The sequence below is a fragment of the Peromyscus maniculatus genome, chromosome 8, assembly GCF_049852395.1.
Source record: "Peromyscus maniculatus bairdii isolate BWxNUB_F1_BW_parent chromosome 8, HU_Pman_BW_mat_3.1, whole genome shotgun sequence".
Lineage (NCBI taxonomy): Eukaryota > Metazoa > Chordata > Mammalia > Rodentia > Cricetidae > Peromyscus > Peromyscus maniculatus.
In genome coordinates this window covers 15,866,449-15,885,669 of record NC_134859.1, presented here as the reverse complement: position 1 = coordinate 15,885,669, position 19,221 = coordinate 15,866,449, and the positions used below count along the sequence as shown (strand labels likewise).

Genomic DNA, 19,221 nt, shown 5'->3' with positions numbered 1-19,221 from the left:
ATGGTTCTGCTTGTTATGGAGGTTTGCTTTGTGCCGAGGATGGCAGAAGTCAGGTGGGTCACCACATTGCCTATTTCCAGTGTGGCCAGAGGGTGCCTTGGGTGGCTGTTCTGCTGGAGAGGAAGCCTGGAGGGGATGACTGGGCCAGAGAAGGCCCTGATCCAAAATGGATGCCGCTCTCCAAGTGGGTCAGCGAAAACAGCTTAATGAAGAGTCTGTTTGTCAAGGGATGGGCCGTACCAAGGGAACCAAGGAAAGGGTCCTGTGCCCGGAACTGTGCTAGTACGAAACCGTGGCCTTTGTAAAGACAATTCAGAAGGGAGTTGGGGGAGGAGGGTTACCCAGACTTCTCCTGCCAAGGCCTCCCACCAGCCAAGTTACCCAAGCACAGGGCATCTACTGGTGAAGCCCATCAGCCCAGCCTCTACAGCCAGAGTGTGGGAAAGACGGGCAAGGAAGTCAGAAAGGTAATGGAGGGGTTCCCAGGGGGAATCAAAACCAAACTATCTGCAAGGCCTGACTGGACTGAGGGGACCCTCCTCTGGGAAATTCCTTGGCTGATCTTAGACTATGGATGGGAAGGTGCCTGGAGGGGAATCCCACCCCCACCCCCCCACGCCCCCCACCCCGCTCAGTGGCTGTGAGAACATTGACCTGAAGCCTGAACTACCCATCCATGCTGTTATGTATCATTCATTCATTCGTTCATTCATTCGGCCAGCACTGAGTGCCCAGCCAATGTTAGGAGGCGCTAGGTGAAAAAGTGTGGAGCCACTTGTAGCCTTGATTTGCTTAGTGTGGGGCAACCATGGGTTCAAACCACCTGCTCCATGAATCTGGAGGCCGCTCTCAGGTCCTCTGTAAAAGGCGATTAATCTTCCCTTATTCCCGGGTGTTCTGAGACTTTAAGCAAGCATCTGTGAAAAGGATAGGGCACAGGGCCAGGTATGGACTCACTCCACCATGGGGGGCAGGGGTTCGCTACCTACCCAGCACCCCTACTTTCGCTCACATTCGCCGCCCTTTGCAGGACCGCGAGGGCATTTTTGCAGTTTTTCTCTCCATGTCACAGACAGTGAACCCAGGAGACCTAGTCACCACTGCTTCTCCTCTGAATTCCTAGAGCTGGGGGTGGGAGACCGGATTTATAGAGACTGGAATGTCCGCGGTTCTCAGACACCGAGGGGGGTGGGCACCCGCCACCCGCCCTGAGCCCATTTCGGGCATGGAGAGCCCGAGCAAACTGCTTGGATGCGTGGGCTGATAGTCGCCAGGCCGGGGAGCGGGGGGCGGGGCGCGTCGTCCCGCCGGGCGCGGGGACAAAGGCCCGCGGGCGGACGTGGCCCGGCCAGGCCGGGCGGGCCCTTTAAGCGGGGTGGGCGGGCGGCGCGGGGGCGGGCAGGGGCGGGGCGCCGAGGGCGGCGGCGGCGGTGGCGGCTAGTGCTCGGCGGCTCGGATCGCGTTGGCCCGGCCCGGCCCGCACGGCGCTGGGCGCGGAGAACGGCCATGCCGCCGCGGCGCAGCATCGTGGAGGTGAAGGTGCTGGACGTGCAGAAGCGGCGCGTGCCCAACAAGCATTATGTGAGTCTGCGCCCGCGCCACGCGGCGACCCCAGCCCCGCGCAGAACTTGTGCCCCGCGCCCTCCCTGCCGTCTGTCTCTCCACGCGCCCCTGGTCCCCGCACCCTCCCCGCCATCTCCCCGCGCGCCCCGGGCCCCCGCGCCCTCCCTGCCATCTCTCCGCGAGCCCCCGCCCTGCCCACCCACCCGTGCAAAAGTCTGGCCCCAGCTGCTGCTGGAGACTCAGACAGAAACCAGGAGAGAGACCCACGGAGGCGCGGTTTCAGGCCACCCTCCTGTCCAGAGGCGCCCAGCCTCGTGGGACCAGCCAGCCAAGCCCCTCGTCCTTCTGAGCATGGGTCATTTGAGTGCCCCTCTCCAGTAACTTCCGTTTAACAATGTGGGAAAGTTTCCCCAGGAGTACCCCCCTCTGTGAAATGAGAATTTTGTTTGGAGCTGGCAAGGTGGGGAGGAAATGGGTTCCCGGTGTCATTTTGCGGATGGGAAGGCTGAGGGTTCTAGAACATGGACGGTGGGCCCCGGGCCCACGGTGACCCTCAGGTGGGAAGTGGCCTCCAGGGCTGCTTAGGGACCTTGTCTGCAGTTGAGGTGGCCCAGGTTCCACCTCAGAGGTTCTGAGAAGTGGGACAGTGGGTCCAGAGGAGGCCCTGGGGACTTCCCTCCAGGAGTGAAGGGAGCTGGTGTCCCTGCCTGGAAGAAGCTGCCTGTGGCAGGCAGCCCTGGAGAAGTTAACCAGGAAGGAGAAAAGCAAGAGGGAGGGAAAAAAAAATCCTAACAAAGAAATGTGGAACAATAACTAGAAAAGGGCGTTGGCTGGAGGAAGGCTGGCCAGGGGCCTCCCTGGAAGCCCCTTTGGGGTCTGTTTGTTTAAGAGAGCCGTTCTTACAAAGCAGACAGATATCCGTGCCTTCCATGAGTCGCCCATAAAATTCTGGAAGGAGATGGCCGGGAATCCACTGCGCTCTGCAAGAAGGGTGTGCTGTGTTCCCATGTATTGTTATTGGCTGGGCGTTCAGTTACTCAGTCCTGGGCCAGCCAGCGGGGGCTGCTTCCTGGACCTGCGGTATCTTTAAATAGAGCTAAGTTTTCCTTGCTTCAGAGCTCAGCTAAATTGTCTTGGTTTCCCCACACCCTACCCCCCTTTTCTCCCCTTCACTGTTGAAAATGCTGCCAGATCTTGGTTTCTTGTTGGAGCCTGCTGAGCTGCCTCTTGGGTACGGGACAGTTTTCAGTAACCCACCAACTGGAGGAAGTGGAGAATTCTCTATGCCGCCTGCCACCAGATCTGTGAGCCCACCAGATCTGTGAGCCCGCCAAACCAGAAGAGCTACAGTCACCGAGGACTGGGCATCATGGCCCACGCTCTCTCGGGCTGTCACACACCTTTAGTAGTGGTTTCTCAAGTCCGTTTCACAGGAGCAGAGCAAGTGTGTAAATCCAGGCCTGTTGGACCAAAAATTTTGTGACCACGCCTCTTCTCAGACCCCACACACCCACAGAGGCCCTGGACAAAGTCCTTTCAAAACCTGGGAATCCACGCAGGCCCACACCTCCCTGCCAGCGCTTTGCAGCTTTGAGGGGTGCCCCTGAACTTCCAGCAAATTGTTAGGGGCCCACTGAGCAGCCTAGCTTGGGGCTCAGCTCTTGGACTCCCCGGTTGCTGTTACTTCTTGGAGTCTCTGTGTCTGTCCTCAGATGAAAGATGGGGTGATGATGCCCCTCCCATCGGGAGCAGTCATGTGACCGACATGGCGTTCCTTAACTTAACGGTAGCCCCGTGGTGTCCGTGTCTCTCTGATTGGAAACATGCTGCAGTCATGCGGGAGCTTGTTCCGAGAACCCGTTCCTCTGAACGTGGGCTTAGTCACTGCTGTGACGAGGGGCCTTCTCCCTGCCTTTGATTCCCCACATGAGGAAGGGGGTGGGGATGAATGCACCCTGAGTCATCCAGAGGAGCAGATCATTTGGGACAATGGGAGGAGGGTCCCAAAGCCACCTGTCCCCCCAGCTCCGCACACCGAAGGGAGTGGGTCAGGAAAACAGGTGTTGGCAGCCTGGCTGAAGTACCCGTGCTTCTGCCCTCCATACATCAGCTCCCCTTTCCTCAGCGGTAGCAACCAAAAATATGGACAGGGGACCGTCTTAGTCTGTTTTTCATTGTGGAGCCAAGTACCTGAGGTGCAGTCCTATGTAAAGAGGTTTCTTTAGCTGCCTGGGACGCTGGAAGTCCAAGACTGGGCTGCCTCATCGGTTTGGTCCCTGGACTTCTTGGCTCCATCCCAGAGTCATAGGTGACATCATGGGGGGAGCATGTACAGTGGGAGCGATTGTATGCTGAGACTAGAAGCCGGAAAGATGGGGGAGGAGCCACTTTGCCTCTTTGTAACAACCAGCCCTTTGGGAACTGAGGTCCTGGGAGAACTACCTTAATCTCTGCTAAGACCATGCACCCAATCACCTAACTGCCTCTCCCTAGGCTCCGCCTCTTAGGTCCTACCACTTCTCAGGTCACCACACTGGGGACCAAGATTCCAACACAAAACTCTTGAACGTGGACAGACCATATCCAGACCTTAACGGGGTGACACCATGTACTTCTGCCCCTGTCACACCACCACAGTGCAATGTGCACATCCGTTTCCAGTGTCCTGGCTGCTGTGCCCCTCTGATGCCGGGCCTGGAAGAGACCCGGTCAGAGGTTCTGAGGCTTCAGTTAGACAACAGTACCTGGGCTCAGGACCAGGTCCCCCCGCTGCACCTCCATGTCAGGTTAGCAGCCTCTCCACAGGGGGCCGCCTTCACCCGTGGACAAGGCTGGTGTCACTGTGTGTCACCCATGATGTGCCTGCCCCACTCAGAGCCTGGACTTCAGAATAAATGTGAAGAGAACTCCTCAGAGTGACATCCTGGGGCCACCCTCCAACTGGAGTGTCTTCTAGCAACCTGTAGGCTCTGGAGGTCTTGATGGGATCCTCTCCCCTGTACTGATCAAGGACACACAAGGTCAAGGGAACAGTAGGGTCCCCAACCACAGCAGTACTAACTAGCCCTAGATGGAGCCTTGGGTGTGGGTTTCGTTGTCCTGATAGCTCTTTGAGAGTGGTAGACTCCCGTCATGTGACTTCAGTGTTTCAGAGGCACAGACAGAAAAAAGCCCACCCCATCCGTAGACTCTTGTCCCTGCTGGGCTGTGCATTTGTCTTAGGTCCCCTTTGTCTTTATATTTAGAATAAATAAACCACAGAGGCAGAGCCCCGTGTCCCCTTCCACTCACGTCTTTCCCCAAACCACTGCCCCACACCCGTTATTTATCATTCCCAGTTGGTAGCCCAGGCAGGCCTGGAACTAACCATGTATACCGGCTGGCCTTGAACTCACAGAGCTCTGCCTGCCTTTGCCTTCTGAGTGCTGAGATTACAGACTGCCGTGCCTGGCCCTCACTCACTTTTAAAAGACAGAGTCACAAGTTGGAGAGATGGTTCAGTGGTTAAGAGCACGTGTTGCCCTGGCAGAGGACCTGGGTTTGATTCCCAGCACCCACATGGAGCTTCACAACCATCTGTGATTCCAGTTCCTGGGGATTTGACACCTTCTTCTGGTCTCCACAGACACCAGGCACACATGTGGTGCACATACAGTCAGGCAACATCTACATACATAAAATAGGGGTTCATAGGGGTAACTTCTTTTTATTTAGCTGTCTTCTTCACATATCATTTATATACCACCACAGTGTCCCATTGCAACCATAGAGGTCACTGGCATTTGTAGAAACTGTGTAGGGCTGAATAGCCATCACCCCAGTCCAGTTTTATAACATTTCTATCACCCCATTTGCCCTCAGTATCCCCTTCCTTGTCCTTTACATGTTTTACCTGCTATCCCATCTCAATCTTGTCTTCAGTGTTTTGAAATCTTGCCCTTTTCAAATTTGTGTTAATACAGAAGCCCAGTTCATCTTCATGGCTGCATAGTACTCCATATTGAGTATTTCCATCCATTTTGAAAGTCTTCTCCTCCTGGGGACTCAGGGCTGTTCTTCCCAGCAGGTAACCTGGCCGGAACTGTTCTGTGTCTAGTCCCAGCACAGGAACTCTGCTGGGCCTTGGAGTGTTATGTTCAATTCTGCCTGTCACTGCAGGAGCCACCTCCCTGGGTTCCCTCTGTGCTGGGCCAGTCTCTCTGTTGTCAGACTTTGTAGTTGGTGGATGCCAGTCTGCTTGCTGCACGGTAGTGTCCCCTGGTGGTGCTCCTTAGCCTTTCCCTGATTGCTAATGAGGTCCAGTGGCCTTGTGTGCCTTCCTTGGCCGCCTGAGATTCCTCCTCTGTGAATTGCCTGTTTATCCTCTGCAGCTGGCTCCCTGTGTTTTGCCTTTCATCTCCTCATGATGTGAAAGGTTTATACATCTCAGATACTAATCTTGCAGGCGGTTAGATTAATGTTCTCAGTTTCCCCTTGAGGAGACTGTAGGCTCAGAGAATCCAAAGTATGGGTGTGACGTCACACAGCAGGGGAGAAACCGTGGGGACCGAGCGAGCTAGGTGTGTTTGTCTGGGAGATAGAGGCAGCTTTGTGATGCCACCACAAACCAGGGGGCTCACTGTGGCCACCTTTTCTGAGATGTCAGGGTCATCCTCCGCCCTTCTCTCCTCCCTCTGTTCATTCAGTCTACTGACATGCAAGTCATCAGCCCCTGTCACTCACTCCAAAGAAGCTCTGAGTGGATTGTCCTCATAGAGTGAGAGATTGTCAGGGCGTCCCTCCTTAACGGGTCAGGTCTAGGAGCCTAGGAGTGAGGGTGCCGGCCAAGTCCGTGTGGATGCTGTGAGGCCAGAGCTGTTCTCTGTATCGTGTGGCGGTCCCCAGATGCCGAGCTGTGTGGAGTGTAGATCTGCTGCCTGTGCACATCCACAGCCATTGCACTCCTCTGCCATCCCTGGCACCCCTTTTATGGAAACCCTCAGAGTAGGGCAGCCAGTGGGAATGTTAGAGACAAACCAGCCTAGATGCAAGTTCTTTGTGGCGGTAGGCCACCCTGTCCCATACTGGCTTCTGGCTTTGTGAGCGAGGTGGCTCCTCCTGAGAAGATAGTGTGAGAATTCGAAGGTGCTAGAATTCTGCTGGAGAAAACTGCCAGCGACTAGCACATTTCTTTCCGACTTACCTTTGCCTTGGTGGTGGCAAAGCCTGGCTTTGCATCTCATCACTGCTGGCTGAGCTAGGAGGCCTGCCAACGGCACTTCCAAGGGTTTCAGTCCTGAGCCTCAGTGCGGAGCCCAATGGATTAGTGGTGGCCACGGAGAACCACAGCGTGGCCCTGATCTGGAGCCACTGCCCCTCTGAGATGCGTTGTGTCTGCCTCGCTCTTCTGATCTCTCCTGTGGCACCTGCCAGGCTGGGCGCCAGGCTGCAGCATGAAGAGCCACTCCAGTCTCCTCTAGAGATGGTCCTGGACTTCCCCGTGTCTGTCACACAGCGGTGACACCCTCACGGCATTTTCAAAAAGAGATTTCTTATTTTTATCTATATGCGCATGTGCTTGTCTGTGTGAGGGAACGTGCAAAACTACGCTGATGTCTTCGGAGGCTAGAAGAGGGTGTTCAGTCCTCTGGAGCTGACGTTACAGATAGTTGTGAGCCTGGGTGCTGGGAACCGAACTTGGGTCATCTGGAAGAGCAGCAAATGCTCTTAACTACTTAGCCATCTCTCCAACCCCTGAGAACTTTCTTTTAAAGTGTCTGTTGCTTTCTTGAGGCTGGCAAAAAAAAAAAAAGGTGGGGTGCCCGTCACAGAAGTGATCTGTGCCGAGCAGGTGGCAAGGAAGACGGCTTCGGGATGCTCTTCTGGGGACCTTGAGAGCTGTGCCCACTGCTCCTGTCCCCTCAGCCCCAGGTGAAGGCACCAGGCCCCCCTTCACTGGAAGGCCTGCTCCTAGGGAGGTGCCTCAGCTACTTCTCTCTTACCCGGGGTCCCGCAGGTAGAAGGAGGCTGCGCCAGCATAGCTCCGAACAGTTTCAGCAGGGAATGGGTGCAGACATTGAATCTGTGCCTTCCACGCTTCTAGTGAATGGAGAAAGCCCACTAGTCAGATTGCTGCTCTGCCACTTACCAACTCTGTGACCACAGCGGGATCTATTACCCTCTCTGTGCTCAGTGTCCCCATCTATAAAATGGTGTTGTTAGTAGTTCCAGTTTGAGGAGGCCAGTGTGAGGATGATAGTGGACCCAGGCCCTGGTCCCAGCCTGGCGAGATCAAGCCTTACTAGAAACATCCATGTATGACTGTCATTTACCATAGTTGTAGGTTGGTGGCTGCTTAAATGCCCATCAGTAGGATCCGTGTGACATGCACATGCAGAATTCCAGGGGGGTAGTGTAGATACGCTTGGCTTCTGCCAGGGCATCACAGTCAAACTGGCTATGGGCACACACTCAGGCCCTTCCTGAAGATTGCCATTGAGAAGGGTGGAAATGGCCATCTACAAAGACCCAGAAAAATAACTGATAAAAAATGTTGCACTTCTTTATTTTGCTTGTCTGTGTGGTTTTTTTTTTTTTTATGTTTTCCAAATGTTCGGCAATGTACACATGGCCCTGTTTTTAGTGAAAATAAAAACCGGTGACTGCTTGTTTTTAAAAAAGAGGCTGTGCCAAGCCGAGGTGGCTCCAGCAGGTTCCCACATCCTGCTGTCACCCTGAGGTCCCTCTGCATTCTTCCTGATCCTCCAAGAGCAAGGCCTCCTCAGATGGCCTTCTGCTGGCCACCGACACTTCTTTCCATTGCTGCCACACACAAAGAGCTCGCATGTGGCTTTCCAGCCACGAGCTGAAGGAGCAAAAGCTGTGAGTGTGAAATCCCGCAGGGCAACCCGGGGCTTGATTTCCTGCCTATAGTGTGCCTTGCCCGGAGAGTCCAGTCCTTCACGGTGCCTGCAGCTGAGGCGGGGTGCAAAACCAAGCAGTCCAGAGTCCCACAGACACTCTGGTGTGCTCCCCGAGGTCGCAGGGTCCTGGAAAAGTCCTTCAGCTAGAGGTGTGCCCCGCCCCTGCTCCTGGAGTATTTTCTATGTCTGAGGGCTCCCCAACCCAGGTACCCACAATGGGCAAGTGGCACGGTTTACTGCACCTCCAGAAAGGACCAGACTAGAGATCCTCCCTTCGAGCTGCACATCCCACTCATGATGCTTGGACTCTGCTTGCAAATTACTTATCTGTCTTAGTTACGGCTGCTATTGCTGTGATGAGACACTATGACCAAAGCAGCTTGGGGAGGAAAAGGTTTATTTGGCTTCTCTATCCTGAGTCACAGTCCGTTGAGGGAAGCCAAGGCAGGAACTCAAACAGGACAGGAACCTGGAGGCAGAAGCTGATGCAGAAGCCATGGAGGGGTGCTGCTCACTGGCTTGTTCCTCATGGCTTGCTCAGCCTGCTTTCTTATGGAACCCAGGACCACCATCCCAGGGGTGGCCCCACCCACAATGGGCTGGGCCCTCCTCCATCAATCACTAATTTAGAAAATGCCCTACAGCTGGATCTTAAGGAGGCATTTTCTCAATTGAGGTTTCCTCCTTTCAGATGACTCTAGCTTGTGTCAAGTTGACAGAACACTAGCACAGCATCCTTTTTCCTTGGAGGGAAACTGGTGAATAGTCTCTTCCTTCTCATGTCTCAGTGGTCCCCGTCCCTTTGTGTCCCTGCAGTTGCAGGAAAGGGAGATGACGGTCCCTGAGTAGCCAGTGCGCCGGTGGGTGTTGGCTGAGGGGAAACGAGGCTGGTTCGGACAGCCGCGTGTGGCATCTGGAACCCAGCTCTGGGCTGGTACTGTCCTTTGTTTACTGCTGCCCATGAGATGTCCTTTCTTCAAACCTGGTGGCTTTGCCAGGATTCAGACCCTTTTTGCAGAATGCCTGGGGACACAAAATGCTGGGATGTTTGTCCTTGGAGTTTTCCTCTCCTTGGAGGAGTGTCCCAAAGCTGACACTCTGTGGTCCCTTTCCTAGAGCCCTGAGGGGTGAAACAGACGAGATCCTGCACCAAGCTGGCATTCGTTATCTCCTGGTCGAATGTGGGGACAAGGTTTGGAACAGAGTAACAGGTGGCTCAGTGGCTCAGCAGTGGTACTGTGGATGGGTGGTGTGGCTGCCCCTGCTCCCAGGACTCTGTTCCTTCCGGTCTTCCACAGGCTGTTTCACTAGAAGCTAGGGGCCCTCTGCAGCGGACTCAAGCTTTGGGGCTCCTCCCTCTTGCTTTCTGGCCCAAGCCTTCTTCAGGAGCTACAGGGAGAAGGGGCTGGGGGAGGGGCATTTCACCATCAACCTCTGCAGCCCCGTCTCGGCCCATCCCGAATGAGCAAATGAGAACCCAGTACACCCAGTACAGTGTGAATTCCAGATAAATACGTATGCAGTATCTGGACCGTGCTGATGCTCAGTGGTGACTCATCACTTAGCTGGAATTAAGTTTTACTGGGCACTGTGCTTCATCCAATGTTGCCAGAGATACCTCTTTGCAAATAGCACTCTGGAACCTTCCTACTGGGAAGTCCACTGTGCCTTGAGAATCTGTGGACAAACATAAGACACCGAGGGGCCAGGTACTCCAAAAACACAGAGACAATGTTGAGATAAACAAAGGGTCTCCAAGGAAAGAGGGCAGACAGAAAGATCACCTTGGGCTGATTCTGACCATGAACCCCAAGAAGGCAAGTAATGAAGAGATACCCTGAGGGCTGATCACCCAGCGTGGGACAGGTGATGCCCAGTGGACATGGGTAAGAAAGATTTGGCAGAGAAAGGGGGCAGAGATTGGGAAAGCAGGAGAGATGTGAGGAGTGGAGATAGAAGCCATGGATAGGAAGAAATTAAGAGACCTGGGCATCTAGGACCATGCATGTGGGCTGGCGCCAGGGCTTGTGCGCTGCATGGACCACACGCACAGTGAAAGCCACTGAGCAGAGAGAGAAGCGGATCCTCAGAGGGAAGTGGATCCTCAGAGAGAAGCTGATCCTCAGAGGGAAGTGGATCCTCAGAGAGAAGCTGGTCTTTGGGCCTCCTGCCTGCATCTCAGAAGCAGGAAGCAGACAGAGCCCATCTGGACAGTGGAGTCAAGACTGACTCTTCAGGAGACAATGTAAAAGCCACTGGGATTCTAACATTTGAGCCGTGTGCTGATAACTCTAAGTTGGTTTTGCTTTCAGAATGTAACAATGTTTTTATTGCTAATTATGATAATATCAGACACTAACTGTCATTGACCTGAGTGCTTCTCATGTGCTCAAGGGTCTCGTACCTAATGCCACTGAGTCTGTGCAACAGCGTTCCGGATTAAAAAGTTGATGCAGAGTAAGTGTCAGAGAAAAAACAAACAAACAAAAAACCGACAAAGTCTTGACCAACTTGAACCCGAGAGGAATGTCCAGAACCAAATGAACCCCTCTGCTCCCCGGCTCTGAACGAATAGGAAGTGACAGCACCACCGGTGGCGTCTGATCCCACAGCTGTAAGAGGGACTCTGATTGGCCAGATCACCCGACCCACCATCTGTGGTCGGGTGGAGGTGGGATATCCTGATTCACAATCCTACTCTTATTTCAAGTAGTGGGCAGCAAAGGTCAAGGGCGCTGGGGTTGGAAGGAGGAGGCATGGACTGGGAAGGTGACGCCATACATGCACGACACGTGAGTTCTGTCCTGGTCTGCTTCACACGTGGACACTGAGGGAGTTAGAAGGTGAGGTAGTTGCCCAGGGTCACACTGGCTGGAATTGTGGGTACCAGCAGCTTCCCAGCGCTCGCTGGAGGGAAGCCGCCTTAAAGCACACAAGGTTGGTGTGTTCAGTTCTGCTTAATTAAGCAGAATTGCACGAACCTCCTCCGCCCACAGTGCTGGCCCACAAGCCAGAACCCACGAGGTGGCGTCACTGTTTCCTCCTCTCGGGCCAGGGTGTGAATCAGCAGCTGTGGCTTTGGGCCACCCTTGGCTTCCAGTCAGTTCCACAGATGTGGCTTAATGTCTGCCCTGGGCCAGCTGTGGATCAGGGCCAGCGAGAGAAGCAGTGATGAGCAGGCACAGGGCTGTCCTTAAAGAGATCACCTCTGCTGAAGTGTGTCTGTGACGAAGAGAATGGAGGCCACAGGGCTGGGGTCCCGTTCCCGAGAGGGAAGCCAAATGGGGATGGATGTTGGGGACTGGGGAGCCAATGCTGTCTGGCAGAGGATCCTCAGCATGGGCCTAGGCCTTAGAAAAGGACTAGATCTCAGTTTTCACACCTCCCCGAGACTGCCTTCCATTCTGTCCTGATGTGACTGTCTTTCTAGGTAAATTCACTAATTTTTTTCAGTATATTTTTAATAGTTCCCTGGTCCTCATCACTGCTTAAAATCATGGTGTCACATGGTTTATTGATAGATTTTTCAAAAAGTTAATAAACATATGTCTGTTACAATTTTGCCTTTTATTTTAATAAATGGAGTTTGACTTGGTTTCATTTGGAATCCTATGTATTTTATTGATTTTTAAATCATTTTGAGATGGAGTAGTAAATTCCATGAGATTGCCAAATGAGCTCCCAGAAAGGATGAACAGCCCCTGGGTAGAATGCTCAGAGGTTGCTAGCCAGGTGGCCTGTGATAGCCTGGCTCTGTGACCTGGAGTGAGCGGCTTAGCCTCTCTGTGTCCGTTCTCCCTTCTGGGAAATGAGGGTAGGATAATGACTGAGGTGACTTAGTCACAGAGAGGGTTTAGTTCACTTCCTGGCGTCTAGAAGTGCTGAATAAATGGCTCCCTATTTTCTTTTGAAGGGTAAACATTTTGTTGAGGGCACTGAGAGCAGCGGGCTGGGCTGGGTGGTGACAGGGCTGGGCTGGGCAGTGACAGGAGTATTGCCTGCAGCCAGCTCCCTTTGAAGTCTTGGCCACACCACCGTCACTCTCGTGCTCTCGTCTTTGGGTGACCGTTCCTTCTTTTTAGGCAAGGTCTCACTCCGTAGCCTGGCTGTCCGCCTCCCGAGTGCTGGGATCAAAGCCTTGGGATTTTTAGTCGGCAGCCTCAAGTACACAACCAGTCTGGAAGGGCCACACACGAGTCCGTGTTCTAGGTGGACAAGGGTCCAGTTCACTAAAGTTCCAATTAATCAGCTTCTGTGAGGGCTGGCAGGTTAAGACATTCAGCTTTAAAATGATTCAAAATAGCTTAAATATCTACCTCCGGGAAAGAATGTGATCTACCGTGTCGCTGTGGACCAAGGAGCTTTAGAAGTGATTTGTTCAAAGCATGTTTAGTAAAATGGAGAGAGGCTCGACATACAAGGCAAATTAAAAACATAAGTCATCCTCTCGGCCTATGTGCCTCCAGTTCTGTCCACAGGCTGGAACTAACCATGGTCCGAAAATATTGAGGGGGAAAAAAAGAAAGGAAGAAAATATTGGAGGGGAGGCGATTTACTTGTTGCTGGAGTGTTCTGTGTGGTTAGGCCTGTGATGGTCATATCTGTGTTGAATGTGTAGGGCAACTGTTTACATGGTGTGCATGTTGTATTAGGTGTTTAAGTCATCTAGAGATGGTCTGAAGTGGATGGGAGGATCTGGAGGGATCCCAGAACCACGCCTTGAGGAGAGAGAGGAATGGCCGGATACGGCGTGATCTTCATTAGCAAAAGCAATTCTGTGTAGGGACAAGGTCTGGGGAGTGTGCCAAGTCGTCTCAGTGGGTGGGAATGTGGATGGTTTTAAGGCCTCAAGACTCTGCAGTTAACTAGGCCTGCTTATTGCCGTATGGATGGAGCGAGTTCCTTACCCTCCCCACATACCATCCTCATTGCAAAATACAGAGTGTAGCCTGGGTACCTCCCTGCAGAGCAGAGCAGTGGCGACCCAGACTCTGGCATGTGGTCAGCAGTCACATGAAACTGTCTTGTTTTTATGTATTATCCAGTTTTCCCGAAAGAGGAGAGGACAGGGTAGGACACCATAGGAGTCCGCACCGAGCCCTAACTGGGATGGGGGCATTCATGTCCAGCCAGCCAGCCAGGCTGGACACGGGCTGTACTCCCTGAACCTGGCCTACGAGAGTCACTTATACTTGATGCAGGAAAAGAGTCTTCCTGGCGTGTCTGAGGTGGAAGTCTCTTTGTGTAGCCCTGCTCCTTCATCCTTCTGCCCAATGCTAGAGTTTTGCTCATTAAATATGAGCCTATGGTATTTGCTGTTTTATCTTTGAAAGGAGCCATGAAGGGGCCCTATGGAGGACAAGAATTAGCTTAAGGGCTGTATGTATTAGTCAGTTTTCTATTTCTATGACAAAATGCCAGAGGTTGAGTGACTTAAAAAGAAAAAAGTGTCTTTAGCTCACAGCTGTGGAAACAAAATTAGCTCACAGGTGTGGAAACAGAAAAGGTCCAGACAGTATGCCAGCAGTGGTGAGGGCCCGTGGCTGTCCCAGGAGATGTCAGGGGCTGCCATGGGTAGGGGACAGCTGTTTGTTCCTACAGAACTCATGGAGTCTTGGCAGAGCCACTTAGTCCCCTAGAGACCCAATTACCTGGAACTAGGCCTCACCTCTTAAAGGTCCCATGGTGGCAAATTGGGGACCAAACTTCTAACACAGGACACGTGTTTTAGGAGGACCCTATCTGGATGACCAGTGGCGGATAGCAGGCTGGGCCCAGATGAAGTCATGTGGTAGAAGGGATGGCCAACTCGGCCATGAGCAGAAGGCTTCTTTGTCTTTCCTGCCACCCCAGCCTGTATCTCGCAGCTAACACCCTCATCAGGTCCCATCGCCCCTCTTGTATGGGGAGGTGCCGGGCTCCTGGCAGGGTGGGGGCCTCTGGGCTCAATTCTGTGAACCTCCAGGCTCACTCTGATAGCTGGAGTGAACCTAGGCAATAACCACTTCATTAGGTGCTGTGCATATGCTGGCACTGTGCATGTAGTCGGCTAGATGTCACCTTATAGCCAGCTTCATTGGGTGTCATATGTGTGCTGGCACTATGCGTTCAGTGGGCTAGATGTCACTTTGTGTTACAGAGGTGGAACAGAGGCTGAGGGAGGATTTGCCCGAGGCACACAGCTGGGTGGCCAGAGGGCAGGAGCTGGACACAGACGGTGAGGGAATGACAAGTGTGGAATTCTGGTATCTTAAGCACTGCCTTGTTGACTGAGCAGTCATTCTTGAGACAGTCTGGCTATGTAACTCGGGTTGGCCTGAAACTCACTATGTAGCCTAGACTGACCTGGAATTCATTCTCCTCCTGCTTCAGCCTCCCTAATGCTGGATTTCAGACGCGTGCCAGCATGCCCAACTCAGAGTGGCCACTCTTGAAAACGAAGAGGGATAGTAAGTATGGTCAGGCTAGGCTGGTTCATTTTCTCTGGCCATTAATCCTGCAGGTCACGCCTGTTCACCAGTGCTGTGCTCAGCTTTCCGTAGTGAAGTCGTTCACCTCGCCCAGTCATTCTGCATCATCTGGCCAAGTGCTGGAGGCAGGATTTTTATGTTGCTGTTGTTTTCAATATTCCTCTTTTAATCACATAATGGTCACACATGTTCATGGGGTACACACTGACATCTGAGCATGCATTTGTGTGATGACCAGATCAGGGTACTGCTATGCTCATCACCTTATATAATCATCATGGCTGTGTGAGGACGTCCCAGATCCTCTCATGAAGCTTCTTGGAAGTACACAGTTGACTGCCACCCACCGTGATTGCCCCGTGGCACTGTAGAACATTAGACATCCTCTCTCCTGTCCAATTGTATCCTATCTCCATAATCATCTTGTCTCTACCCCTCCTTCTGGCCACCTCCATTCTCTTTACCTCCATGAGATACACGGTTTTTAGGTTCTCCGTGTCTACTGGCTAGTTTCATGTCAACTTGACACGAGCTAGGGTCACTGGAGAGGAAGGAGCCTCAATTGAGAAAATGCCTCCTTAAGATCAGGCTGAAGGCAGGCCTGTAGGTCATTTTCTTAATTAGTGAGTGATGGAGGAGGGCTCAGCCCCTTGTGGGTGGTTTCACTCCTGGGCTGGTGGTCCTGAGTTCTATTAGAAAGAAGGCTGAGCAAACCATGTTGAGCAAGCCAGTAAGCAGCACCCCTCTATGGCCTCTGCATCAGCTCCTGCCTCCAGGTTCTTGGCCTGTTTGAGTTCCTGTCCTGACTTCCCTCATCAATGGACTGTCACCTGGAAGTGTAACCTGAAATAAACCTTTTCCTTCCCAAGTTGCTTTGATCATGGTGTTTCATCACAGCGACAGAAACCCTAAGACACTTTGCAAGTGAAATCATGGTGTAATTGCCTGTTGCCTTAGTTATTTCACACAACATAATGTCATCCAGGTCCATCAAGGTCGCCATATTCTTTTCCTAGACAAATAATGTCCCGTTGTGCATGGGCCACATTTTCTCATCCATCATTCATCCATTGCAGAGCTGTTCCTTGGCTGTTGTGAGCATGGGGGTCCAGCTATTTCTTCAACATACTGACTTCACTTCCTCTGAGGGCGTTTCCAGGAGCAGGCTTCTGGGTCATACGGTGATAGTTCTAGTTCTGGGGTATGGAGAGACCACCATGCTATTTCCCACAGTCTCGTTCTAGTTTACATCCCCAGGAGCCAGGCAGGAGCCTTCTCCTGCGGCATCTCGCCAGCATTTGCTATGTCTTGTCTCTTTGGTAGTCACCTGCCTGGCTGGGGTGAGGTGGTACCCCTCTGTGGTATGACTCTGCTTTTCTGCTTTGAAGGAATCCAGACCCTTGCTCTGGCACTTCCCTAACCAATCCCTGTGTGACTTCGGACACATACCGTTATAGCTTCTCTGAACGTCATTTTGGTGTGCTACAAAATGGGGTAGATCGTATGTTCCATCACACGGGTTTGGTTTCCTAGGAGGAGGGGTCATTAGTGTGGTTGCCAGATAGAAGACACTATCACCCGTCAAGACCCAGAGCAGTTACTTCTGACCTGGAAAGTGTCCCCAGGTGCCAGTAGCAGAACTAGCCCCCTTGTGTTCTTCAGAGTACCCAGATGGCCTATGGCCCACGAAGGGACCCTACTGAGGTCTCTATGAAGTAACTGCTGGGTGCTAGGTACTGTGCTAGGCCCTTTAGGTGGCTGACCACATACTGTGGGCTTTGGCTCCTGTGTCACACAGGCTGAGTACCAGTCTCAGCTCTGTCACATGTGGCTGTGTGAGCGTGGGTAAACCATTGACCCTCTGTGAGTCCAAAACCAGTGGCGTATCGTAAAGGAAGTAGTTGTGTGGCACACCTAGTGGGTGCTGTCATCGAGTCCATGGCCCTAGGCAGCCCTGTCAACGCGGGCAGCCCCAGCTGTCTTCAGCCCCCTCACATTGCCCAGGCACCTCTAAGGCCTGGCATGTCTTTGGATCTCGGCAAGCCCTGCGTGCCTGCCCTGGAGTTGTTCCTAGAGAGCCAGCCTGCAGGTTAGTGTCCTGAGCCGGGCCTTTGGCGCCAGCTTGCCACTGGAAAGTTCCCATGCCGCTCGGGCCAGATGTGTGCAGACATGTGTGAGTTGGCAGCCAAGGCCCAGCTGGAGCCACAGGCCCAAGCCAGTGGTGTTTCCAGCACTCAGTACCTCGGTCTGCAAGCAGAGTGCTTCGCCTGGCCAGTCCAATAGCAGCTCCAGCCCTTGGCCCTGAATGTCCCCCTAACATGAGGGGACATAGACCAAAGTGTGAATAGGCCCAGGTGTGCCCATGCACAAAGACCTGTGGGCTGGCTTCCCCGCTCACCAGTGCTCCACCTTCCCTGCTCACCAGTGCTCCACCTTCCCCGCTCACCAGTGCTCCACCTTCCCCGCTCACCAGTGCTCCACCTTCCCCGCTCACCAGTGCTCCACCTTCCCCGCTCACCAGTGCTCCACCTTCCCTGCTCACCAGTGCTCCACCTTCCCCGCTCACCAGTGCTCCACCTTCCCCGCTCACCAGTGCTCCACCTTCCCCGCTCACCAGTGCTCCACCTTCCCCGCTCACCAGTGCTCCACCTTCCCTGCTCACCAGTGCTCCACCTTCCCTGCTCACCAGTGCTCCACCTTCCCTGCTCACCAGTGCCCCACCTTCCCTGCTCACCAGTGCTCCACCTTCCCTGCTCACCAGTGCTCCACCTTCCCTGTTCACCAGTGCCCCACCTTCCCTGCTCACCAGTGCTCTACCTTCCCTGCTCACCAGTGCTCCACCTTCCCTGCTCACCAGTGCTCCACCTTCCCTGATCACCAGTGCTCCACCTTCCCTGATCACCAGTGCTCCACCTTCCCTGATCACCAGTGCTCCACCTTCCCTGCTCACCAGTGCTCCACCTTCCCTGATCACCAGTGCTCCACCTTCCCTGATCACCAGTGCTCCACCTTCCCTGCTCACCAGTGCTCCACCTTCCCTGCTCACCAGTGCTCCACCTTTTCCTGCTGATGTGGCTTCCACCACAGGGTCCAAGTGTGCCCAAGGGAAGGGACAGGTCATGCTGTGAGCTCCAGCCTTGGATGCTCAATTGCCAAATGAGCTTAATTTGAGCTCAAAAGCTCAAATGCTTAATTGCCAGGTCTGGGCATTGGCCTGTGACCAGACAGGACAGGCACTGTCTTCAGGCTCCTCTAACGCCCAGCAGGCCTGCATCTATAATCCCAGCACTCAACAGGGTAGAGAAAGGAGGACAGGTCAGGAGTTAAGGCCAGACTGGGCGGCTTGAGATCCCCATCTCAAAACAACACAAAACAGAACAGATCACTTTTTTGATCTAATGTTCCTTTTCTTTTTGAGATAGGGTCTCTCTGTGTATCCTTGGCTAGCCCGAAACTCGCTACATAGACCAGGCTGGCTTCAAACTCACAGAAATCCACCTGCCTCTACCTCCTGGGTGCTGGGATCAAAGGCGTGTGGCCCCATACATGACTGGTCTAATATTCCATGAGCTCTTATAAGGGCTGCTGCAGGCAGAGCCCCGGACAGTCGCGCTCTCCCAAGGAACACCCGAGTCCTCTCAGCCAGCAGGGGAGTGAAGCTCCCGTGCGGCTCCCATGACCCGAGGACGTTGTACGTCCACTACTGCTTAGAGCAGCCGGCAGAGTGAGGCTGTCCTCCAGGCTCAGCCCACGGCCGCGTTCTCCTTGTCACAAAGCGGTTCTGTTCCTCCTCCTCTTGGCAGCTGAGACGTTGACCCGTCCATTTCAGGAGCATTGTGACTGTCCAAGCACAGACCCTGAGAGAGGTCACGGTGATCTTTGACCGTGGAGCCCTGTTTGGGCTTTCCATCTCTTTGGTTGGATGTTCCAAAAGCCCGCTGTTCCCAGGCCCTGGCAGAACAGCGGTAGGACAGACTGGGCCCTGCTGCTGGAGGGGCCCGGGAGAGTAGGTGGCAGCCGGGTACGTGGCTTGGTGTTCTAGGGAACCCAGAGAGTAGTGGCCAGCTCAGACTCAGGCTGTCCTTTGAGGCTCCAGTGGGAAGTGGCGTGGTGGGAGGGCAGAGAAAGTATCCCCAGGAGAGACAGTCTTGTGCTCCTGAGGAGAAGGGATGGCTGGCTGAGGTCCTCATACCCTCTCCGTCATGTGACATTCTGCTCTGCGTGGCCACCGCCACAGTTGGTACGCAGCAGGCCTGTGTGTGTATCGGCCTTGTGAACGGATGAAG

General features: G+C 53.6%; 1 protein-coding gene across 1 annotated transcript in view; it reads left to right on the top strand.

The window, feature by feature from the left end:
• Positions 1–1,413: 1,413 nt before the first annotated feature.
• The window catches only part of Sh3pxd2b (SH3 and PX domains 2B), an 89,698-nt gene continuing 71,890 nt past the window's right edge, over positions 1,414–19,221 (top strand). Inside the window, exon 1 of the mRNA XM_006978873.3 lies at positions 1,414–1,581. Within this exon, the coding sequence (XP_006978935.2) occupies positions 1,507–1,581 (75 nt within the window). The 5' untranslated portion in view covers positions 1,414–1,506. The remainder of the gene's footprint in view (positions 1,582–19,221) is intronic.